A 23047-nucleotide genomic window follows, 5' to 3' on the forward strand; every position below is an offset into this window, starting at 1 on the left:
CGGCCGTCCCCGCGTCCCCGCCCCCCATGCACCACCTCCTGGAGCAGCCCGCGGACATGGCGACGGCGCTGCTGGCCGGCGAGAAGCTGCGAGAGCTCATCCTGCCCGGCGCGCAGGACGACAAGGCGGGCGCGCTGGCCGCGCTGCTGCTGCAGCTCAAGCTCGAGCTGCCGTTCGACCGCGTGGTCACCATCGGCACCGTGCTCGTCCCCATCCTGCTGGTCACCCTGGTCTTCACCAAGAACTTCGCAGGTGAGGCCGCCGGGCGCGGGCGGGAGGGGCTCGTCTGCAGGGGTCGCGCTGCTCCATCGGGCGCCGGGCACCCGGCTGGGCCTGGCAGTGTCGGTGGCACCCAGGGGTCTCCCAACAGACCGTCGACACCACCCATCCTGCAAGTGGCACCAGTCTCTCAGGCTGCCCGCAGACCCTTCTCCATGTATTGTCTTTACCTTCCACCAGCTCCGGGACGGTGGGTCCTGGACCTCGTGGTCCAAGCAGAAATGAGACGTGCCAGGGGCTCTGGCATGAGAAGGGGAAACCAGGGGGGGGGGAGTGGGCAGGGTCTGAGGGGAGGAGGAGCCTCCAGGTGAGGACCAGAAAAGGACTTACAGGTGGTGAGAAGGATGAGAAGGAGAGCAGAGCCGGCACTGGGCGAGGTATGGGGCAGGACGCCCCGCCGGTGAGGGTCCCCAAGAAGCAGGCAGGTCCTTTAGGTCCAGGGTGAGGCCTCCCTGAAGTGGGCCGCTAATGAGGGAAATGCACCCCCGCCCCAGGGTCTGGCCGGCAAGGTTTCTCAGAGCCCAGGTATTCAGAGAGGCCCCTACCTAGTCCATCCGCCACGCTTGAGGGCCAGGGGTGGCAGTCCGTGTCAGGTGTGTCACGGTTCCTTGAGGAGAGACATGCTGCTCTGTCCTGGGTGACATTGGCTTAGGTTCTTGCACAAAGTTCTTGCCTTTTAGGGTCCCTGTGACCTTGGGGACATCAGACCAGAGGGTGGACATTGTCCAGGCCGCCTAATCCCACTTCAGGGTGGGAGGGGGCACACCAGTGCCCAGACACTCAGACAGCCTGGGCTTAGGACATGGGCTGGGAGGCACCCGCGCATGTGCACCAACCCACAGTGGGGCCTCGAATGTCACTCGGTGGGCCCCTGAGGCTGCTGTAGCAACTCAGCGCAGGATTGGTGCTCAAAGACCCAGACCTTGGTTCTCTGCCGGGAGTCCGAGCTCCAGAGCGTGGGGAGGGTCCCTCCTGCCTCAGCTTCTGGTGGTCCCAGCAGTCCTTGGCTTCACTGAGGCTGCATCACCCAGTTTCTATCCCCGTCTTCTCACGGGCACCTTCTCCCTGGGTGTCTGTATCTAAACGTGCCCCATCGTATGAGGATACCAGTCACTGGGTTGGGGCTCACTTCATGTGACCTCATCTTAACTTGATCACATCTGCAAGCACCCTATTTCCAAGGAAGTTCACGTTCACAGATGCCAGCTGGGGTTAGGTTTTGAACATCTTTTGGGGGACGCCACTCTACCCACGACAGATGCCCACGGTGGGAAGCAGCCTCAGAATTCAGTCACCCTCAGTTGACTTCCTGATCGGTCCAGGCAGGACAGTGGTGCTTCTCAGACCCAGGTGCTCCTCGGTCACGAGAACTCGGAAGCATCCTGAGGTCCCTTCGCCAGACACAGGACAATAGGGGTGCAGGGGAAGGGGGCCATGCAGGTGGGCACCCCATGTCACAGGGTGAGTCCATTAGATGGGGCAGGGGTGTGAGAGGAAGGTGAGGTCAGAAGCTGTAACTGATGAGAGGGAGGTCGTTTCGCCCTCCTCCCCCTGGACAGGACCACGCCTGGGGACGCGTTCCCCTTGGCACTGTCTCAGCGTCCATCTGCGAGGATCTGAGCCCAGGGAGTGGGTACAGGGTGTGTCCTGCTGCTGCAGAAGGATCCACGCCCCAGCCACTGGGAGCCCAGCCTGAGCCAGGGCCCCGGTGCTCCCCCCACTGACCCTGCCCAGTGGCTGCCCTGGAGCAGGGGACAGCGGCCTCTGTGCGCCCTGGCTTGCTTGCCAGGGATGTGAGGGGATCACCTGCAGGTGCCGTCCGGGTTGTGGTGAAGAGCTGACCGAACGCTGCTGGCCTCTGAGCCTGGGAGGTCCCTGAGCGGCAGGGGTTTGCGTCCCAGGCTTGGAGGACAGCGAATGGCAGAAGAGCCCCACCGCTCCTGGCCAGGGCTGCTGTGAACAGAACCCCCATCAGTGGGCAGAGGGATGGATGGGCATGTGGCAGAGACGGGGAAGAGGCCAGAGTTGAAGGGTTACCAGGGTCCTTGGACCTTATGCAGCCGGGGGTGGCGGACCCACATACGCTTTTTCCTAAAACAGACAAATAATCAGGTCCCAGCGTAACCCGCTGCACCTCTCCAGCTGCAGTCGTGCAGGTGTCCCAAGGCCACTCGTCCCAGCTCAGTCCTCTGCTTTCCTTTTCTAAAAGTCTGTAAGGACTGTGGATTCTGGGAAGGATGTGGACCTCCTCTGGGATGAGGGGAGACGACAGAAGGGGGTGGGGGCCGTGAGCCAGATCTGGGGGTGGCAGGGGTGGGGTCCTGCCAGCCAAAGGAGCAGCCTCCACGGAGTGGGGGCCCGGGAGTGGCAGAATGGTGCTGGCAGCGGGGAGCAACTCAGCTTCACCCCTGAAAGGGCACTCGGGGGCCTACTGAGGCTGGGACCCCCAACTCGGAGGGGGCAGGAGTGTGCAGACACGGGCGCCAACTGATTCCTCCCTGAAGCTGCAGCCAGAGCACCCGGCTCTCCTGTGGCAAAACTTTTCTGAGGGCGCTGTCGTTGGCCCTGGGAGCTCAGCAGTGGGGTTTCCAGGGGCACGCAGGCCTAGTGTCCTCTCTCAGGGAATAGCCAGGGACACCCAGGGCGGTGCAAGGCTGGCCCGGCTGTGCCACTGGAAGAGGGACCCTGGTTGAATGGCGCGGTCTGTCTTGCTCATCTCTGGGACTCAGTTTCCCCCTGTGCACACAGAGACTTTATGGCAGTTAGAGAGGGGCCTCATGTTGGAAGTGCAGGTTAGTCCACTGGGACTGGATGGGCATAGCTGTAAACCCCAGCTGTGCGGCAGCCCACGGCTGTGAGGGGGTACCTAGGGTGAGACGCCCCCACACCACCGCGGTTGGGACATGGGGGAGGGGCGGCCCCTGAACTGGGTGGGTTCTTTTGGGGAACAGCAGTCCCCGCAGGAAGCTGTGTGGGAAGGGTTGAGGGGCGCAGCGCCCCAGGGGTCTGACGCCCCCAGCCCGCATCTCCTCTCTGCCCCCAGAGGAACCCATTTACTGCTACACCCCTCACAACTTCACCCGCGACCAGGCCCTGTACGCCCGCGGCTACTGCTGGACGGAGCTGCGGGACGCGCTGCCCGGCGTGGACGCCAGCCTGTGGCCATCGCTGTTTGAGCACAAGCTGCTGCCCTACTCGCTGCTGGCCTTCGCGGCCATCATGTACGTGCCAGCGCTGGGCTGGGAGTTCCTGGCCTCCACCCGCCTCACGTCGGAGCTCAACTTCCTGCTGCAGGAGATCGACAACTGCTACCATCGTGCGGCCGAGGGCCGCGCTCCCAAGATCGAGAAGCAGATCCAGTCCAAGGGGCCCGGCATCACGGAGCGCGAGAAGCGCGAGATCATCGAGAACGCCGAGAAGGAGAAGAGCCCGGAGCAGAACCTGTTCGAGAAGTACCTGGAGCGCCGCGGCCGCAGCAACTTCCTGGCCAAGCTGTACCTGGCGCGGCACCTGCTCATCCTGCTGCTCAGCGTGGCGCCCATCTCCTACCTGTGCACCTACTACGCCACGCAGAAGCAGAACGAGTTCACGTGCGCGCTGGGCGCGGCGCCGGACGGCGGGGGCGGCGGGGGTGCAGCCGTGCGCGTGAGCTGCAAGCTGCCGTCCGTGCAGCTGCAGCGCATCGTGGCGGGCGTGGACATCGTGCTGCTCTGCTCCATGAACCTCATCATCCTCGTCAACCTCATCCACCTGTTCATCTTCCGCAAGAGCAACTTCATCTTCGACAAGCTGCACAAGGTGGGCATCAAGACGCGCCGGCAGTGGCGCCGCTCCCAGTTCTGCGACATCAACATCCTGGCCATGTTCTGCAACGAGAACCGCGACCACATCAAGTCGCTCAACCGGCTGGACTTCATCACCAACGAGAGCGACCTCATGTACGACAACGTGGTGCGCCAGCTGCTGGCCGCGCTGGCGCAGTCCAACCACGACGCCACGCCCACGGTGCGCGACGCCGGCGTGCAGACCGTGGACCCCAGCGCCAACCCCGCCGAGCCTGAGGGCGCCGCCGAGCCGCCGGTGGTGAAGCGGCCGCGCAAGAAGATGAAGTGGATCCCCACCAGCAACGCGCTGCCCCAGCCCTTCAAGGAGCAGCTGGCCATCATGCGCGTGGAGAACAACAAGGCCGACAAGCCCAAGCCCGTGCGCCGCAAGACGGCCACGGACACGCTGATCGCGCCGCTGCTGGACGCGGGCGCGCGGGCGGCGCATCACTACAAGGGCGGCGGCGACGCGGCCCCCGGACCGGCCCCGGCCCCCGACAAGAAGCACGCCCGCCACTTCTCCCTGGACGTGCACCCCTACATTCTGGGCACCAAGAAGGCCAAGCCCGAGGCCGTGCCCGCCGCCCTGCCCGCCTCCCGCAGCCAGGAAGGGGGCTTCCTGTCCCAGGCAGAGGAGTGCGGGCTGGGCCTGGCCTCCGCAGCCACCAAAGGTAGGCAGCTGGGCAGGACCCTGGATGGGGCGCGTGGGCGTCTGTGGTCCCAGAAAGCAGAGAACCCCGGGAGGGACCCCCACCCACCACCCTCCCCAGATGGGGCACCTGGGAACCCCATGAAAGAGGTGCAGGAGTGAACAGGCCGGCAGAAGCGAGGGTGGGCTAACGGCGGGGCTGAGGACCGGCAGGGCCTGGGAAACCCCTGGGACGGACGACAGGATGACGCGTGGGCCCGAGGGCTAGAAACGTGCGGCGGTGAGGTTGCTTAGGCGTTGGAGAAGGTTCTGGAAGCGGCGCCGCGGTGTGCAGAGGGCCTGGCTGGCGCCTGCCTGGCTGAGGAGGTGGAGGGAGCGAGGGAGGACCGACCCCACCCAGGACGCGTCTGCACACCAGCCCCAGCGGGCCCTGGAGGGCCCGCCTGCCCTGGTGGGAGCTGGGGGACCTGCGGGGCTGTGACGCTCCTGTTCTTGGCTGTTTGCAGATGCTTCGCTCCCTGAGAAGGAAATTCTGTACCCAACAGAGCCGGCCCTGGCCGCGCTTCCCTCGGGGGGCCCATTTCACGTCTGCTCGCCCCCCGCAGCCCCCGCCACGGCCCCCCTGTCACCAGCCAGCCTGGGCAAGACTGACCCCCTCAGCATCCTGAGCCGCAATGCCACCCACCCGCTGCTGCACATCAGCACGCTATACGAGGCCCGGGAGGAGGAGGACGGGGGTCCCCGGGCACCCCCAGACATGGGCAGCCTCATCACCATCCCCCCACCCCAGCAGATTCTCATCGCCACCTTCGACGAGCCCAGGACAGTGGTGAGCACCGTGGAGTTCTGAGGGGACAGCTGCCTGGGCCACTGCAGGTCCCCCTGCATGAGCGCGGGATGCCAGACCCCACCCCCGCGTGGACGTGGCCTCTGCTTCGCCAGCACTGCCTGCCCCTCGCCTCCCACCCGCATGCCTCGGGCTCACGGCCTCTCCCACCCGCCCCATGGCGTTGTTGGGCGCTGGCTGGGCCAGGGGCTGGCCGCGACCCCAGGGAGCCTCCCCGACCCCGCATCAGGCGCTCGGCTGTGAGATGAAGAGTTTATTTTTTTAGTCAATTTTCTCTTGGGTCCAGGATGCCGGCCTGTGAGGGACAGCGTGGGTCCCAGGCCTGGGCGGACGCGGGATGGTGGCACACTGGGCCTGGGCACACCCAAGAGGTCATATTCATGGCTTGCCCCATGCGGGGGCCAGGGGCCGGGGGCCGCCTCGGGTCACAGATCTACATGCACTTTCTCCTTGTTCCCCAACATACCCGTACTTTATTTTACTATGGTTACTGTAACTAGCAAGTATATTTATTATCAGGAGACTTAGGGTGCATTTAAAACAACGGGTGGTGTGTGTGTGAGCGTGCGAGTGGCAAGAGGGGAGGGCGCCAGTGTGCAAGGGGATGTGTGTGTGAGATGCTAGCGTGTGTGAGTGGGCAGCAGTGTGCAAGCGTGTGTGTGAGCAGGCCCAGGGGTGAGCGAGCGTGTGTGAGACCAGGCGTGGGCACCGGCGTGTGAGCAAGGAAGGAGTCCAACGCAATAACCACGTCCCCCGCCCGGGCCACCAGCCCCCGGCCCCAGGGCCCACGCCGCATCCCGTGGGAGCCCAGGGCCGGTGTCTATAGGCCTGTCCCTATTACCTCAGCCACGACGACAACGTGACAGTATTAACAAGGTAGCACCGAGCATATCAATAAATATTATTCTGATACCGCCTGAGTCCTGTGTGCTCCATCCTGCAGGAGGCCGTTGCTCTGGCCAAGGCCACCCGGCTCCGGGCACCCCAACCCAGTGGCAGGCCCATCCCTGACCTGCCATCATCACAGGGGTGCTGGGGAATGATGGGGCCATGGGAGGCGCCCCGCTGCCCTCCAGGTCACCCCAGGGGGCCTGCTGCGCCCACAGTGAGGCAGGAGCACATGGCTGTCACTCCTGGTTGACGCATTGTGGCCTCTGGCTAACAGGAACACTCTGGGCCACGGAGGACTCAGGTGGGCCCTCCAGGGCTCACAGGCTCAGCAGAGATGCAGACAGGAGCCCCTGGAGGCTGTCCCCTCCATCCATCAGATGCTTGGGGGTGGGGCTATCGGATACACTTAGGAGAACACGACTGCTGGCAGGACCTAGGAAGCCATCCCGGAAGAGGTGCCACTGATCTGGTCTGGAGGTGCTTCTAATATCGTGGGGGTCCAGGTCGAGGTCTTCACTAGCAGGCCCAGGACTTGAGTGAGGATAAAGCTGATCCTGTGAGTGCACCATGGAGCCACACGCCCTGCAGGCCACGTGCAGGTGACCTTGAGGGTCTGAATGGACACTGCAGGCAGGAGACTCAGGGCTAAAGCGGGCAGGTCCAGGCCCGGAACCGCAGGGAGGGCTCAGCTGAGATTAAACGGCCCACTGCTCTGTGGGGACCTGCCTGGCCTGGCAGCCCTCCGTAGGCCCCTCCCTGGAGCAGCCATGAGCTGGGCAGGCTGCCCTGGGAGTCGGACGGTCGTCCAGGGAGCCGGGCAGGGGCTCCATCTCATGTGTTTGAAATGTAGGTCGTACTGGTGCTCAGGTGTGGTGAGGCCAGCAGGTCAGGAGGCACTGGCCATTGAAAAGACAGTTTGTGACTCTCAGTCCCCAAGAAGAGGGGGCCACGCCACGGGTCAGGAGGCAGAGGCCACCAGGGAAAGCGGGCACAGCGGCCTCTGCTGTGGCTTCCGCAGGAAGGTGCGCGAGGCAGGGTGGGCAGGCCAAGGACGGGCTGTGTGAATGATGTCGCAGGTCCCAGCACAGGTGCTGCCCCTAGTTGTCAGGTACCTGGTCCCCGTGGGTGCAGGCAGGTGGGGAGTGGCCCCATATAGGAGCCCCACCGAGGGGACAGGCTCTGGACTGGCTGGTTTGTACTTGAAGTTTGCTTTCTCTAGGAACTGGCTAGCCTGGGAGGGGTGCTCTCTCCCGTCAAGAGGCCCCAGGTGCCAGAGCATCAGGAAATGAAAAGGCACCATTAATACAACCCGCTCCCCGAAAGCAGCCCCCTCACCTGAGTCAGGACACTCCTGGCCCAGCACCCCAGGCCATGCAGCCCACTGCCCCTCAGGGAATGGTGGGGCATTCTATGCATCCATGGGAAGGGATCCCATGTGCCCACTGGACTTGAGCAGGCCGGCCTAGTCCTGCAGAGCTAGATGAGCCCCTGGCCCCGGCAGCAACCCTCTTGGTCCCTCTATCGAGATGATAGAGGCCTAGGTGACCCACCCAAGGAACCCACGTCATGCCGGCCTCAGGTGGATGCATTTGCCACAGGCCCCCTGCCACTCCCTGAGTGGGGCTAGAGTCATGCTCGGCCTGCCTGAACCTCCCACAGGGACCTGCCACCCCACCCGACTGTACATTGGGCCATCCGGGCCCTGTATGGTCGTCCCTGCCCCGCTGTGGCCTCCAGCTCATCCTGCAGACACTGGTGGCTCCACTGAGGATGAAGACAGCCCCAGGGTCCTACAGGGTGCACACTGCCCAGGCAGGGTGGCCAGCCCCTCTCCCACGCTTCCTCCTGTGCCGCGGGCTGCACAAGTTCACAGGGATCCAGAAAGCTGGGGCACACCTGCCGCTGAGTCCCCGGTCTGTCCAGGGGAATCACTGTCAGGCTGCCACCCGCCTGTCCCTGGGGCCAAGGCCCACCCAGAGAGGTATGTGGCTTTGAGTAAACGCAATGACCTTGGTGTGAGCTGACCCGTGCCCTGGTTTGCTGATGAAGAGGAGGGCCTGAGTCAGCCTCCCGCAGAAGCAAACACCTTGCTGCAGGTGCCGGGGGGGGGGATGCCACTTTGCCCCCCACAGTGCAGGGGGCACCCGTGGGCTCTCACGTTCCTTTGAAACGCTCCACCCTCCATCTCCTCACTCCCCTCTAGCCTCCGGCAGGGACGCTAGGGACGGGGGTGGGGGTTCCATTCCTCTCGGAATAGGAGAGGCTTGGAGAAAACCTTGCGCCCCATCCACACAGCCATGACTGGAGCCCAGGCCTCTTCCCAGCCCAGCGTGGGCTTTCATCTTGCCCCACAGTGGCACAGCACCTGGTGAACGCCACTGCTCTCCTGTCAAGGTGGCCAAGGCGACCAGGAGGGCAGAAACGATGAGACAAAAGGAGTGAGTGGTGAGAACCATACAGAGGGCGTGGACCAGAGGCCCACGCCAGAAGAGCCCACCCTTCGCCAAGGAGAACAGAGACTTCCTGAGGTCAGCCAGCCCCCTTGGGGACCGGGATGCTGTATGAGAAAGGCAGGTGGCAGCCTAACAGACAGCACAGCCTCCTGGCCTGGAGGAATTATCTGCCACATCAGCCAGACCACAGGGCCCCCCTGGCTCAGACGGTGGGAACCTGTGACCCCCCCAAAGGCACCAGTGCCAGCATGGCTCCTCACAAACCTGGGCCGTATTCCTGGAATCTGAGCTGATGGGCTGGACTATCCCCTCAGTCCCAGGCCCGGCAGGTGGTCCTTCTGGGTCCAGGCTGAGGGGAGGAGAGCCTGCGAGGGCAGTCATTATCGAGGTCCCCTCTAGCCCGTGGCTCCAGAGTGGCTTGTCCTAGAGCACAGAAGTAGAGAGCCTCTCCCTCCTCCCTTTCCTAAAGGGCGCCCCTCTGGCACTGACCAGTGACAGCGCAGGCCAGGCAGCTTTCTGCAGAGCCTGGAGTCCTGGCCCAGATGGACGTCAGAGGAGACCTGGGCAGCGGCAGTGACCAGGAGGTGGACATGAGCTTCAGGGGAGCTGGCTGGGGGGGGGCGAGGCGGCGGGCTGGGGGGGTCCACGCGCGCGGCCAGCAGGAAGCCATCATCACACCCACCACCTGCGGTAGGTTGATTGGCCCGTTACTTTTCCGGGGTGGTGGGAGGGCGGGACTGTGCATCCCCTTCCCACGCACGCCCCCGCACCCTCCCCGCGTCCCAAGGCCACCAGCCTTCGCCCGCTTGGCCCAACGGGGACGAGGATCCAGGGTCGTGGGGTGGCTGCTCCAGCTCGAGCGCTTGGGGGGGGGTCGTCTTCCGCTGACAGCGGGCGGAGGGCTCCACCTCGCCAGGGTCCGCCCGTCCTGAGGCCTCTCCGAGGGTTGGCGTCCCCGTAACCCCGGCAGTCACGCCGAGGGATGGCTGTGGCGCCGGCGTGTGGGAGTCCTGGCGCCCCCACCCCACTCCGCAGCTGGCCGCGCGCCCCCCAGCAGGGCCGGTCCAGCCCACGACCCGAGGGCTCTGCTCCTCGCATCCCACTCTGGGTTGTCCCTTTCGTGCGGGATTGACGATTCTGTATCATTGGACGCAAAACCACCCTGTGGACGCCGTACGAACATCATCCCCAGTTTACAGACTGGGAGGTGCGGTCAGAGAATTTAAGAGCGCTTCGCAAGAAAGCCCTGCTCAGGCAGCGGGCTGGGGACTCGAACTCACGTTTCCGTAGCCACCGCCCGCATCCTAAGAGCGGAGTCTCTGGGGGCGGGGCTTCTCGCGCACGGCCCTCTGGGAAGTGTAGTCCGCGGGCGCTCGCGCGCAGCCCCCTGGGAAGTATAGTCCGCGGGCGCGCCGCCAGGACGGGCCGCCAGCACGCAGAACTGCGCTTCCCGGCATGCCGCGCGCTCCGGGCCCGGCCGCCGGCCCGTCCGGCCGCCCCGCCCCGCCCCGCGGTCCCCACCCATTTGAGGATAGAGGCGTGGTCTCCAGTGGAGCGGGAGGGCCAGGATTGTTGCGCATGCGAACTGGCCCCGCCCCGTCCGGTGGGGCGACGAGCCGCATGGAGGCCGGTTGAGAATCGCCACCCGCCTCGGTACGCCGCGCGGCACGGGCCTGGGGCGGGGACGGCACGCGGGGGCCCAGGGTCGGGGGTCGGGGTCCGGGCCCTCCAGCCCCAGCGCGGGCCTGGGGCCGGAAGGGCGCGCGGGGCGGGGGCCGGTGGGGAGGGTCGCGAGGGCCCAGGTGGCGCGGGCCGGGGAGGGGCGGGGTCCCCAGCCCAGGAGCGGCGGGACGGGGTCTCGCGGGGACCCGGCCCCTCCCGGGCGGCGGCCTCGCCCGCAAGCGGGGCGAAGCGAGGCTGCCATATGGCGGAGGAGCCCCGAGGAGTCCTGCTGGCCGCGGCCAACTTCAGAGGCCGGTGACAGCCGTGGCTCACCTCGTTTCTAGAAAGCAGCCTTGTTGAGGTGTAACTTACGTGCCACAAAGTACCACCAAGTTCACGTCTGCGTTTTTGTGGGAACTGCCCCAAGAAAAGGAGTCGAGGCAGCCGTGGCATCGGCACGTCAAAAACTGCTAGGAACTCGCTCAGAAGCCCTCGGCTGACTTCGGGGGGTCAGGACACGCTCATGAGGGAAGGGGTGGCTTCCAGGTGGAACCCTCTTGCTTCCGGGGTCCCCTGGAGAGGATGACGCGCAGGCCCCAGGCTCACTGTGCCCCTGTGCGCGCTCCGCGCCTCCCGTTGGCTGCCGCTGCTGCCCACCTTGCGGCGTGACTGGGAGGGAGCCCTGACCGCAGGCCCGGTCAGCCTTGCAGGATGGCCGCAATGATGTGTGGCGGAGGCTGCTGGGCAGGGTAGGCAGCCAGCCCCTGCACGGTGCCCTGCGATGGTGGTCAGTGTGAGTGTCCAGGTTCCAGGAGGGTCAGCCAGGTGTGCTGGTCAGGCCTCCAGCTCAGGTGCGAGTTGGCACGTGTCCTCCACAGGGGTCCCATACTTGGCCACGCCTCCCTAAAGCAGGTGCTGCCGGACCCAGTGGGGTCTCCAGTGGCCAAGGGTGTGGGGCGCAGACGAGGGCAGGGCTTTGGGCACCACCTTGCTGCCCCCCAGCCAGTCTTGTCTTTTCTGCAGCCCGCTGGTCTGTCCAGTTTGGGGCCCTTGGCTTTCTGAGCAGGCCTAGCGGGTTGACTGGGAGATGAGGTTTTTCTGGAAGCCACTCAGCGCTGGTCAGCCCTCGGCCAGCACTGGGAAGCCAGGCTGGCGTCTGGAAGGCAGTTTCTGGACTCCGGATTTGTAGAGGAGTGAGTGGGAGAGGATGGGCAGCTCACTACCCTGGGGCCATGACAGATGGCCGCGTAAAGGGTTTCTTGCAGTTCTGGAGGCTGGAAGTCCAAGTTCCAGGTGCCAGCTGATTTGGTTGCCGGCAGACCCACATCCTGGCTTGCAGATGGCAGCCTTCTCGCTGCGTCCTCATAGGGCCAGCTCCCTGGTGTGTCTCCTCATAGGGGCTCCGTTCCCATCGCGGCCCCGCCCTCCCGACCTCACCTGAGCCAGATCACCTCCAGAGGCCCCACCTTCTAACACCGGTACATTGGGGTCAGGGCTTCAACACATGAATTTGGGGGACACGATTCAGTCCACAGCACTGGGGCCCCGGAAAGGGGACAGCTGCCTGGGCTGGACACATGGAAACCCATGGGCCACCACTCACGCTGAACTGTCTTGTCCTCAGGCTCCGTCCCGTAACAGACACCCAGCAAAACATGTTCAAATGCTCAAACGTCATCTGACACAGTACAGCTCAACTCTCATCTGTGTCTCAGGGCTACACGCCCTGGGGGGGTGGGCCCTAACGCAAGTGGGGTTCTTCCTGCCTTTTGAGCTGCGCCTTCCCTGGCGTATGTGAGGAGACGGGTCCTCTCAGGCTATCAGGAAATCCCACAGACTTGGAGTTTGTTTTCCTGGAAGCACGTGCGTGACTCTGCTGCTGTCATCTGTGTGGAGGGTTATAATTCCCAAAGCAGACAGCGGTGTTGTCCCTGTAGACAAGAACTCTTATGTCAGGGTCTCCTGACACCAGGCTACTGGCTCTGCCCCTGCCCTCCCTCCTGAGGACAGGAGAGCGTGTCTCACAGAGCGAAGCCCACAGAAGTCTAGAGGTCATGGGCCAGAGTGCCATGTGAATGGGGCACGCGTTTTGCAGCCTGGGGAGGGCCTGCTGTGTGCGGCCAGGCAGATGGCTGGCTGCTCTAACCTGGGCCCTGGAGGCAGGAGCTAAGAGTCCTAGTAGATACATGTGTCCTGCCCAAGGCCACGCAGCGCACAGTGGCTGGTGGCAGATCTGGCAACCCCGTGGCCGTCTCCCGCGGCATGGTTGCTAGCAGCTGGCAAGCAGCTGTCCTGTTTGCCAGACGGACTGTTGCAGGCAGCATCGCCCACAGTGGTGCCCAGCACCTCCCCAGGTCGAGCTCCGTGGACAGTCCTGCTTGGCAGTGACAGCTAGTTGGAGGGGCGTGAGGACAGATCAGGCAGAAGCATCCTCCGGCTTTGTGCTGGGCTCGGGAGCCTCGCTTTAGGAGGGGCACGTTTATCCTGCCTTGAGGGTGTCAGCCAGGGGTCTTGGGTTCCCACACTGGGCAGTGGTGTGAACTGGCACCATCAGTCCAGACATTTTGAGGCAGGAAACCGGGAAGGACACGGATCCTCCACGGGCAGCCGCCTGCTGGTGTGGAGGCCGGGCCCAGTGGTCTGTGGGGTCAGGCCCTGGCTGCAGGTGGCCGTGCTCGGGAGGCATCAGGTCCCAGCCATAGATATTTGACAATGCGTAAGGGTGAGCGGGGTGGGGGTATTAATAACCCACTGAAGTGACATCCTACATGGATATTGCCAAAGCCCTGCCCGCGGGCAAGGGCACCAGAGAATTAGTGGTCTGTGACAGTGGATGTGACGGCCTGGTGACATCAGAGAGAGAAGGGGCCTCAGCGGCCTTCCTGCCTGACCCACAGGCCAGGCTCCCGCCTCTGGGGAGGGGCTGCAGGGAGCTCAGCTCAGGGCGTGGCTGTGGGCCAGCCGGGTCTGCCCGCCAGGAGGAGCCAGGACCCGGCAAGGCGGGCACAGGCTCCCTCCTGGGCTTCAGAGGGTGGGTCTGGCCAGGCTCAGTGCCCCGAGGCCAAGGGAGGCAGGCCCGGCCCCGTGGCCAGCATCTCCCAGGGAGGGCAGGCCGAGGGGACGTGGTGACTGTCGGCACGGGACGTTTCCTTAAGCTCTTCCGCACTTTGGCTGTCTTGTGCTGCTCAGAAGTAGGACTCTGCTTCTGTGCGAGGCCGACTGCGGTCCTCCCCAGGAGCCTGAGAGGCGGGCAAACCCCCAGCTGTGACCTCTGGGCCCCGCCCGCCCTGGGGCTCTGGGCACAGCTTCCTGTTTGTGTTTCCTGGGTGCCTTGCATCTGGGAGGAGTGCTTTCATCTGTAACCGGAAGGAGCTGGGCGGTGAGGCTCAGGTGTGCTGCCTCGGGCTAGGCAGAGGCCTGGCCCAGCTCAGACCAGGTGCCAGTGGTGCTGCTGCTACTTCCTGGGCTGAGGGCACCTCTAGGAGGAGCGTAGCACCTGCCCAGGGCAGGGCTGCCCATGGCTGGCTGACCTCCCACCAGAGCCCAGTGCTTCCGTTAGCCCTAAGCCAGTTCCTCTTCCTGACCCTCCCTCCGACCTCATTTCCACCCGAAGTCCTGTCCGTCCTCGGGATGGGCTGCCCCCTTCTTGGTCAGCTCTAGGGCACGTCTGTGTCCCTGGACAGCAGGCCAGGCGTTTGGGCACACCAGGAGGAAGCCCTGCCCGAGACAGTTCCCCCCGGCTGCAGCCGAGGAAACGGAAGCTCAGAGGGGCAGTGAGTTGCTGGGTCGGTGGCCAGGCACAGAGGGGACAGAGTGCAGCCCGGTGACCACAGGGCATAGAGCGGGAAGGGGCTTATCATTCGTGTTCCTTTTTATCGTGAAAGTTTTGGAGGGTGTGCAGCAGTAGTGAACCTGGGCGTGCAGTGCAGCCCCTCTGGGGTCCAGCCTGAGTGTCCCCCACAGCGGTGGCTGCTCCCAGAGGTCGCATCAGTTCATCTGTAAGTTCACATGTGACAGAGACAGACTCTGAAACAAAACCACGACACCACACACAACTAAAACAACAAGAACCATCCCTGAGTGACCAACCTCCATCACTTGTCCAGTTCCTCTGGTGGGCGCACGGTTCTGGAGCCACTGCCTGTCCGGTGGCAGCTGGACCCCAGGTCCTGTGACTGAACTCACATGTGGGCCCAAGGCTCCGATAGACGCTGGCACTCCGTGGCGGCGACACTCCTCACGCCAGGGTCCGGGGATACCGTGTCCCCACCCGAGAGCCTCGCCCACCGGCCCTGGTGGCCTCGACGACGCCATGGTCTGTGGCGGTTTTCTTTGTTGGAGGAGAAGGCTCCTTTCTGAGGGGAGAGCGTGAGAGACCGGCGCACCACGCAGGCCTTGTCGCGGTGCCTAAGCTTCACGCTCGAGTCTCTTCCCTTAAGACAGAAAAAAGCTGGGCTGGGAAGGATGCGGGCACCCCCCACCCCCCGCGCCTGCACGTGGCACCTGCACTGACTCCTGAAAGTCCAGACACCTGGAGCGGTCTGGGGCGCAGCACTAACCTCGTACACAGACTCACTTCTGTTTGGTTCCCTTTTTAGGAAGTTGTGTAAGTTGTGTTTCGTTTCAGAGTCAAAAAGGAACTGTGCTGGTCTGCCCAGCCACCCCCTTCCTCTGTTGGGTAACGGAGACGTGGGGGTGGCAAGTCCGGCTCCGGAGGACCCCGGGCTCATGGCCACAGCTGAGTGGGCGCCCCAACGTTGCTCTCGGCCGGTGCTGCAGAGCTGGCCTGTCACCCATTGCCAGTCTCGCCCCTGCCACACCAGTCCTGGGGACCCTGGTGGCTGGTGATGCTGGAAGCAGGGAGGCTGTGGTCCCCTCCAGGGGTCATTCCGGGGCCGACCAAGTGTCCTGACGGAGCCCCGCACACCTGTGTCTCCTCAGGGTTCACTCAGCGGTGCCGGAGCCGCCATGGACGGAGAAGGGGAGCAGCCGCCTCGGGAGGTCAGAGGCCCGGCCTGGGCTGGGGCGGTGGCCGGGGGACAGGCCAGCTGCTCTGAGGAATGTGGGGTCCCAGGAGATGCTCCCCTCAGGGTGGCCTCTGTGGGGCACTGGCTGCTTCACGTGGTTTTCCTGCGGTGTCCCTGGGTCAGCAGAGGGATCCCCGGGGCAGGGTGCCCCAAGAGTGGGCTGCCTACAGATGATTATCACACAGAGGGTTCTAGTCCTGGGGGCTGAGTGGCCCACAGGGCCCGGGAGTTCGTGGAGCAGTTGCAGGAACAGGTGGGCCTGTCAGGAAAAGAGGGTGCCCGGCACCCTGACTCAAACAGTCCCCTGCCCTCCACAGGCCGATGCGGAACCTGTTGTGACATCGGGAGCTTCGGAGGTGGTGCCCAGGGTGCTTTCTGAAGAACCCCAGAGCATGTGTTCGTCTCCCCAAATCACTTGGTGCTGGGCGGGAGGGCCGGGCCACGGGGCCTCAGACTGGGTGACCTCCTGAGTTTGAAGGGGGCCCTGGCCCACCCCGGGACATTGTGGGGAGCAGAGCTGTCCTGGGTGCTCCCCTTAGGGAGGGATCTGGTCAGTTACATGTCATAATGACCAAAGACAAATGGCTTTGAGTGTAGGTGGCTGCATCTTGAGGCTGGGAGGGACCCCCTGGGGATGGAGCACTTATTGGGGAGTGCGTGCCCCCCCTCCCCCCCATGCACGTCTATCTTCCACAGTGTGGCACGGCCCCCACCTGGCACCCAGCAGCCCGAGGACATAGAGGCTCTGTGGTACCCAGCTGCCAGTGCGGGTGGTGTCCCCAAGCTGGGACTTGCTGTCTTTGCAGCCGACACGGAGGCTTTCAACCTGCTCCTGGAGATGAAGCTGAAGAGGCGGCGAGAGCGGCCCAACCTGCCACGCACAGTGACCGAGCTGGTGGCCGAGGATGGGAGCAAGGTGTACGTGGTGGGCACAGCCCACTTCAGCGATGACAGCAAGAAGGACGTTGTGAAGGTGAGCTGTCACCTGGCCCCTGGCAGGGCCACAGCCCCCAGGACGCCCGTGCCGCTTGAGAGGGTTCTGGGTCCACTGTCCTGAGCGGGGCCTCCCGCTGCAGCCCTGACAGCCCCGTGTGCCGTCCCTTCCTCTTCAGGGACAGGCCAGCCTGTCCCAGACGTTCTCTCTCGGTCGCTGAAGGGCCTGAGTGGGCGCTGGGGTTGCCCCGGGGACTGGGCCGGTGGGCGGGTGCGGGCCCAGGGTGACCGTGGGCCCGTTGCAGACAATCCGTGCGGTGCAGCCCGACGTGGTGGTCGTGGAGCTGTGCCAGTACCGCGTGTCCATGCTGAAGATGGACGAACGCACGCTGCTGCGGGAGGCCAAGGAGATCAGCCTGGAGAAGCTGCAGCAGGCCGTGAGGCAGGTGGGGCCGCCCAGCCCCTCCTGTGAGCCCGAGGCCCCGGTCACAGGCCCAGCGAGGCCTGGCCTCCGGTCTGTGCAGCCGTGCCCGGCCCACCCTGGCCCATGGGAGAGGGGAGGCACTCGTTTATCAGCTCTCAGGAGGAAAAGGTGGACAGCACGAGGCCCGTGGGTCTGCTGAGCGGCTCACTGGGGGTGGGGGTCGCCTCAGTGGCTTACCTGCCAGCCCAAAGCGGTATCCCCGCTGCGTCAGGGCCCGAGCTCACCACACCAACGGGCGCCCCGATGGGACGTGGGCGGAGGAGTTGGGTCTGGGCTGGAGGGGTGAGGGGGGAATAGGTTTCCCCCACGGGGCAGGGGCCAGGCAGCTGGCCATCGACTGTGTGGCCTTGAAGGGGGCCTGCCGGGGAGGTGGGGTGCCCAGGGCCAGGCGGAGCCTCGCAGTGTCACTGGGTGTGGGGACCCCGCGAGGCCCTTGCTGGCGGCCGGCTGAGTCAGGCTCTCTCCCTGCAGAACGGGGTCATGTCTGGCCTCATGCAGATGCTGCTACTGAAGGTGTCAGCCCACATCACCGAGCAGCTGGGCATGGCCCCAGGCGGCGAGTTCAGGGAGGCCTTCAAGGAGGTGGGCCTGCGCGCGGCTGGGTGGGGGCGCAGCACCCGGGCTGCCCTGGGGCCTGGGGCTTCCCCCGCCAACCCCATCTCTGCCCCAGGCCAGCAAGGTGCCTTTCTGCAAGTTCCACCTGGGCGACCGGCCCATCCCTGTCACCTTCAAGAGAGCCATCGCCGCACTCTCCTTCTGGCAGAAGGTCAAGCTGGCCTGGGGCTTGTGCTTCCTGTCGGACCCTATCAGGTAGGGCTCTGTTGGCCTCCTAGGAGGCAGCCCCAGCCCAGGAGTGGTGGCCAGTGGCCTGGGGGACCTGCAGAGTGCCCGGCCCACACATGGCTGAAGCCCACCGTGCGGAAAGTCCCTCCTGTCCTCGGGCCAGGCCTCCTCACACAAGGCCTTCCCACGCTGTCTGTCCGCCGTGACCCCATGTAAGGGGTGCCCAGGCCCCGCCGGGTCAGCAGGACCAGGCTGCTGCTGGCTGCCCATCCCCGCGGGGCTGGCAGCGCGCCCTTGTGTCCCCAGCAAGGACGACGTGGAGCGCTGCAAACAGAAGGACCTGCTGGAGCAGATGATGGCGGAGATGATCGGCGAGTTCCCCGACCTGCACCGCACCATCGTCTCGGAGCGCGACATTTACCTGACCTACATGCTGCGGCAGGCCGCCCGGCGCCTCGAGCTGCCGCGCTCCTCTGACGGTGACTGCCGGTCGGTGGGGCTCCCTGGGAGCCTGCGGCCGATGGGTGGGTGCTGATGGGTCGCTCCCCCAACAGCCGAGCCCAGGAAGTGTGTCCCCTCCGTGGTGGTGGGCGTCGTGGGCATGGGCCACGTCCCTGGCATTGAGAAGAACTGGACCACCGACCTCAATATCCAGGAGATCATGACGTGAGTGCCGCCTGCCCCTCGAGCCCCCCAAACACAGATCTGGGCGAGGGACGGGGTGGCCGTGCCTGGCTGGAGGCTGGGGGAGCACATCCCCGAGCCAGGCTCAGCCTGCTCTCCCTTCCCCAGCGTCCCCCCACCGTCCATCTCTGGCAGAGTGTCCCGGCTGGCTGTGAAGGTCGCCTTCTTGGGCCTGTTGGGTTACGGCCTCTACTGGATGGGGCGCCGCACCGCTAGCCTGGTCATGTCGCTGCCTGCCACCCAGTACTGCCTACAGAGGGCGTCCTCCGCCAGGCCACACAAGTAGGAAGGACACGGAGCCACCACATCTAAGGGCCACGTGTGGCTGCTCCCAGATAGCAGCTGAGGGGCGCGGGGCGGCCCCCATGGGGATCCAGGCCCGGTCTCGCCTGCCCTCCCCTAACTCACCCAAATAAAGAATTATTTAACTGCTCTGAGCCCAGGCTTCCCAGCCCTCCCGGCCCCAGGGACCATTCCTGGGGTCCAAGGGCATCAGAGCGTCCGGAGGTGCACGCTGCCCCTCTGGCCCCCAGGTGGGGTGGCCCCCAGGTGGTGCAGCATGGTAGGCCACAGCCAGCCACCCTCTCCCTCTCTGTGCCTTCCGGCAGGAGCACCCAGCCACAGCCGCTCACGGTTTGGGAGGGCCGGAGCGCCCCGCGGCCAAGCTTGGGGCCCCGGATGTGTGCCAGCACTGCTCTGCCTGCAGAGATTGTGGTTTTGGCTTTTAAAAATATTTGAAATTTTTTACTCAGGTAATTTTAACTTTAGCAAACTGAAGCAAATGTCAGGAAATACTAGCCTTAAATCTGGTTGGACATCTTGTCCTTGGGGTCTCGGTCCCAAGTGGGCAGGTTCAGCCTTGGCAGTGGGACCCCCTCCAGCTGTTCCCCCACCCTGCCTCCAGCCAGTGGGGGGTCAAGCCTGCTTCCTGTGCATCTGGGGAGGGGACCCGGGGCTCGCCCCGACCCTCAGTGGGCAGAGGGCGTGTGTCTGCCAAACTGTCAGCCAGTTTGCAAGTGTGCCAGCAGGCGCCCACCACCCTCCTGTGCACACACTTTGGGGTGTTACAGACAGGAGCCCAGAGCCGGGCTGGCCCCACACAGCACTTGCGCGTCAGTCAGTCAGTGCCCATGCGCATTGTCAGTCGATCTGGGCGTCTGTGTACAACGTGTCCGTGCAGCCTGTCTGGGCCACATCTGCTTGTCTATGTTGACTCGGTGTCTAACCAAATCAGGTGAAACCCACGGCCATGAGCTGGGCCGGGGGGCCTCGGGGCTGGACTGTGCCCTTCCTGTCATTCATGTACGTGTTCCTTAGAAACTGAAATAAAAGCTAATTTTGGAAACTCCTGTTTTGTGAAATATGTGAAAATCACAGAGCACCAGTGGCGTGTACACCGCCCAGGTGAGCAGCCAGCAGCTGGGCAGCGAAGACATGTTTTGTGGGTGTCACTTTGGTAAAGCAAGAGGTTACTTACTGTTTAGGGTTGGCAGGGAAGAGCCAGGCTCAGTGTTGCTGGTGGGGCCTGGCCATGGCACTCACCTCGGAGAGCCCAGCCGCAGACCGCACACCTGGGCACAGAGGCGTTCCCAGAGTGCTGTTCACGGTCAGCAGAGGCTGGAGGAGCCCTACACACCCGACTCGAAGGCGGTGCATGAAGACAGATGCCCAGCACCCATGTTAAGTGCAAAAAGGAGACCACAGAGTGGGGTGACAACAACATATGCTGAGCTGTGGGCGGGAGCCTCTGGGCCTGGGGAATGACTGGGAGTATTCACCCTATTTCTGAGAATTTGAATTTATTACAATGCAAATTTGTGTTACATTGACAAGCAGGAAAACAATAAGTTTCCTTTTTTCAATAAATACAAAGTGATTAGGGGAGAGTGGCTCTCCTGTGTGGACCGGTCCAGGCGTGGTGAGCGCGGGCGGCAGCTGGCATGACGGCTGCTGCCCCCAGGCTCTGTGTGACATGCATATGGATGGTGGCTGGACGGTGATTCGGCAGACGGGGCAGGGTGCAGCGAGGCGCCCAGGGCCTTGTCCTTAAAGCTGCAGCTTTGATCCCCACCAGGAACACAGGGCAGGGATGGGGATAGGGAAGCCAGCAGGCAACCGGCCTGAGCCTGGGTGCCCCATCCCTGCAGATTAGCACTGGCTGGGGCTGGAGCACATCTCGGGCCTGACCCCACCCCCAGCCCAGCCTGCACTGAACTGATGGTGGACCTCGGAGACAGACAGCCACACACTACGGATCCACTGTGACAGCTTCCACATGGACAAGCGGCTGAGGTTTGGCCTGTATTCAGGGAACACAGGTGAATGCCTGGGAGAGCTGGGGCTCTTCTGGCCACATCCCTGCCCCTCCCCACCCCCCAGCATCCTGCTTTGCTGATACACCCATGCTGGGGAGCGGGTGGGAAGCTGGGGACTCGACACCCCGATTTCCTGGCCCATACCTGCCAGCCTCCGCTCTCTGGAAAAGGCTGCTGCTCCCCAAGCGCCTTCCTTGGGTGTCCCAGATGTCGAGGCCCAGCGGAGAGCTGCTGTGGTTGTGAGGGGCTGTGGGGCACACCGCCTACACCACCCACACCCGCAGCGGACGTGTCTGGCCTCCGGCCACATGGACAACCAGGAGGGCTATGGCTTCAACACACTGGACCGTGACCATGCCGGCTGCAGGCCCCGCGAGGACAGTGCCCACACCTTCGCCAGCTGTAGCCGAGATCGCTCGGGCGCCAGCTAGTGGCACAGAGACTGCGGCCAGGCTGACCTCAGGCTGGCTAGAGCACACAGGGCCCCTCGGGTATGAGTTGGGCTGCTGGGAACCACGTGCACCAGGCCACATCCGCAGCAAGCCCATTATGTGTTCAAAACCAGCTGTCTGCGTCCTCCTTGCGGGTCAGGACAGGAGGGACCCAGCTCCTGCCCAGCCTGGCCGGACCCTGCATCACCAGTGGGCACCTGCCCATCAAGGCCAGGCACGGGGAAGTCCAAGAGGCCATGCAACCCAACAGTGAGGCCAGAGGCAAGGTCACCAGTGCTGGGAGGCCTGTGCTGACCTGCTGGAACCTTTGGCACCCACCAGGTACCCCCTCTGGCTATGGGCTCAGAGAGGGCAGACAGTAGGACAGAGCCTGGCACCCACCAGCCCTCAATAACCCAGTCCCACCAGATTCAGAGTGTGGGTAAGACAGTGGGGAGAAGGGGCAAGGAGATGGGTCAGGAGGACCGGGCTTTGGGAAGAGGGGAGGAGTGACACCAGGCTCAACCGAGCCTCCTAGCTGGTTACGAAGGAGGCTGGGAACAGGGGGCTCTGCCAGCAGGCCAGGGGGAAGGCAGCTGTCAGGCTGCAGGCGTTCTGGGGTGCCAAGCACCCACACGGACCTCACTATGTTGTCCCCCTCATTTGGGTGACTCCCCACCCCCACCCCACACAGAAGATAGTGTCACTGACCATCTCACAGACGAGGACCCTGAGCTGGAGAGGGGTTGAGGGGTTCCCTGAGGTCACACAGCCAGCAGGGGCAGAGCTGGGTCACATGAAGTCGCCAAAGCCCACGCTGGGGCCCTAGGAGGTGACTCCTTGAAGTTAAGAATAGAATCCAGCCAGAAGGGACCTTGTGTTTGCCAGGGGTCTCTGGCCCAGCTCCCTGTCTCAGGTTTTACTTTGGGGCCAATGGTGGGGGGAGAATCCCACAAAGCAGCACATGCTCCATGAGCGCATCAACTCATGAGGGCTCACTTCAACCCAACCCGAGTCGTTTAGCAACCCTGACCCCAACTTCTCACCTGGAGGCAGGCACATGGCCACCCTGCGCCCACCCTAGCCCCCTGACGCCTATGGCGGGGAGTTCCTGGGCTAGGTGCTGGTCTCAGAGCAGGGTAAGGAGAGTTACGCAAGAAACAGGAAAGCAGGGTAGGGCACCTTCCAGAGAGAAGTGCTGTGCCAGAAGACACGGGGTGGCACGGGACATGTGACAGGCGGGCACAGGATCTCGCCCATAGGAAGAGGAGCAAAGGCCCTGCTTGCAGGAGGCCCTGGCCCGCTCTCCATTTTGGCTTCGCCCTGGGACCCTTCCCAGCTCAGACACATCCCCACTGACCCTAGAGGGCCAGATCTGGACAAATGCTGTCCTCTTTCCCTCCTGACCTGATGCATGGGGCAGCGAAGCACAACCAGAGCCAGACCCTCAGCACAGAGTGGGGCCGTGGCTGACTGACCTTGGCTTCACCCTGGAGTTGGGGACACCCGTGATGGCCCACTGGGACGTCACTCAGCACAGTCACCCCACTCGGAGCACTCAATCTGGATTGTCAGGTGTCTCCCAGGTCAGACCACCAGGGACCTGCTGGCTGTTACGCAGGGCAGTCATTCTGGACAGCCCAGTCCCCTCTGCCCGCTCCAGATCTCAGCCGCAGCGCTGCGGACCAGAGCTGGAGCTCGCGGTACTAGAGACGGAACCTGCTGCAGAAGCCCAAACCTCCCCGCACCACTGCGGGGCTGAACCGCAGATGCGGACAGACGGGC

The 23047-nt window shown here is 64.1% G+C and overlaps 2 protein-coding genes and 1 long non-coding RNA gene across 8 annotated transcripts; 2 read left to right on the plus strand and 1 right to left on the minus strand.

Annotated features, from left to right (window-relative positions):
* Positions 1-6: 6 nt before the first annotated feature.
* On the plus strand, positions 7-6511 carry PANX2 (pannexin 2). 3 transcript variants are annotated; one of them, XM_019668655.1, is made up of 3 exons: positions 7-252; positions 3323-4774; positions 5546-6511. In XM_019668655.1, exons 1-3 carry the CDS (start codon positions 27-29, stop codon positions 5845-5847), a joined length of 1980 nt encoding a protein of 659 aa, XP_019524200.1. In that variant the 5' UTR covers positions 7-26; the 3' UTR covers positions 5848-6511. The 3 variants fall into 3 exon arrangements, with proteins under 3 accessions (XP_019524200.1, XP_019524199.1, XP_019524201.1); XM_019668654.1 differs by having other exon boundaries at positions 5259-5690; XM_019668656.1 differs by having other exon boundaries at positions 171-252; positions 3370-4774; positions 5259-5690.
* A 4020-nt stretch (positions 6512-10531) lies between these two features.
* On the plus strand, positions 10532-19861 carry TRABD (TraB domain containing). Of its 4 annotated transcripts, none has more exons than XM_019668630.1 (10): positions 10532-10596; positions 15547-15606; positions 15950-16028; positions 16439-16605; positions 16871-17011; positions 17521-17631; positions 17720-17859; positions 18139-18311; positions 18387-18498; positions 18625-19861. In XM_019668630.1, the coding sequence occupies exons 2-10, from the start codon at positions 15574-15576 to the stop codon at positions 18800-18802; spliced, it is 1134 nt and encodes a 377-aa protein (XP_019524175.1). In that variant the 5' UTR covers positions 10532-10596; positions 15547-15573; the 3' UTR covers positions 18803-19861. The 4 variants fall into 4 exon arrangements, with proteins under 4 accessions (XP_019524175.1, XP_019524176.1, XP_019524173.1 ...); XM_019668631.1 differs by lacking the exon at positions 10532-10596 and adding an exon at positions 15366-15449; XM_019668628.1 differs by lacking the exons at positions 10532-10596; positions 15547-15606; positions 15950-16028 and having other exon boundaries at positions 16035-16605.
* LOC109396640 (uncharacterized) lies at positions 19681-23007 on the minus strand. Its single transcript, XR_002126876.1, has 2 exons — positions 20976-23007; positions 19681-20815 (listed from the first exon to the last, which is right to left on the minus strand). It is a non-coding gene; the product is annotated as an uncharacterized LOC109396640 (long non-coding RNA).
* Between the last annotated feature and the right edge of the window lie 40 nt (positions 23008-23047).

This window comes from Hipposideros armiger, unplaced genomic scaffold, assembly GCF_001890085.2.
Source record: "Hipposideros armiger isolate ML-2016 unplaced genomic scaffold, ASM189008v1 scaffold_530, whole genome shotgun sequence".
Taxonomy (NCBI): Eukaryota; Metazoa; Chordata; class Mammalia; order Chiroptera; family Hipposideridae; genus Hipposideros; species Hipposideros armiger.

What these genes read in the sequence shown, in the direction of transcription:
- TRABD (XM_019668628.1), top strand. Translation starts at nt 16,267, where the DNA reads ATGGAGCACTTATTGGGGAGTGCGTGCCCCCCCTCCCCCCCATGCACG. An exon ending in GCAAGAAGGACGTTGTGAAG is followed by an intron (nt 16,606 to 16,870) that starts GTGAGCTGTCAC and finishes GGCCCGTTGCAG; the next exon opens with ACAATCCGTGCGGTGCAGCC. An exon ending in TGCAGCAGGCCGTGAGGCAG is followed by an intron (nt 17,012 to 17,520) that starts GTGGGGCCGCCC and finishes CTCTCCCTGCAG; the next exon opens with AACGGGGTCATGTCTGGCCT.
- PANX2 (XM_019668654.1), top strand. Translation starts at nt 27, where the DNA reads ATGCACCACCTCCTGGAGCAGCCCGCGGACATGGCGACGGCGCTGCTG. An exon ending in CTTCACCAAGAACTTCGCAG is followed by an intron (nt 253 to 3,322) that starts GTGAGGCCGCCG and finishes CTCTGCCCCCAG; the next exon opens with AGGAACCCATTTACTGCTAC. An exon ending in GGCCTCCGCAGCCACCAAAG is followed by an intron (nt 4,775 to 5,258) that starts GTAGGCAGCTGG and finishes GGCTGTTTGCAG; the next exon opens with ATGCTTCGCTCCCTGAGAAG.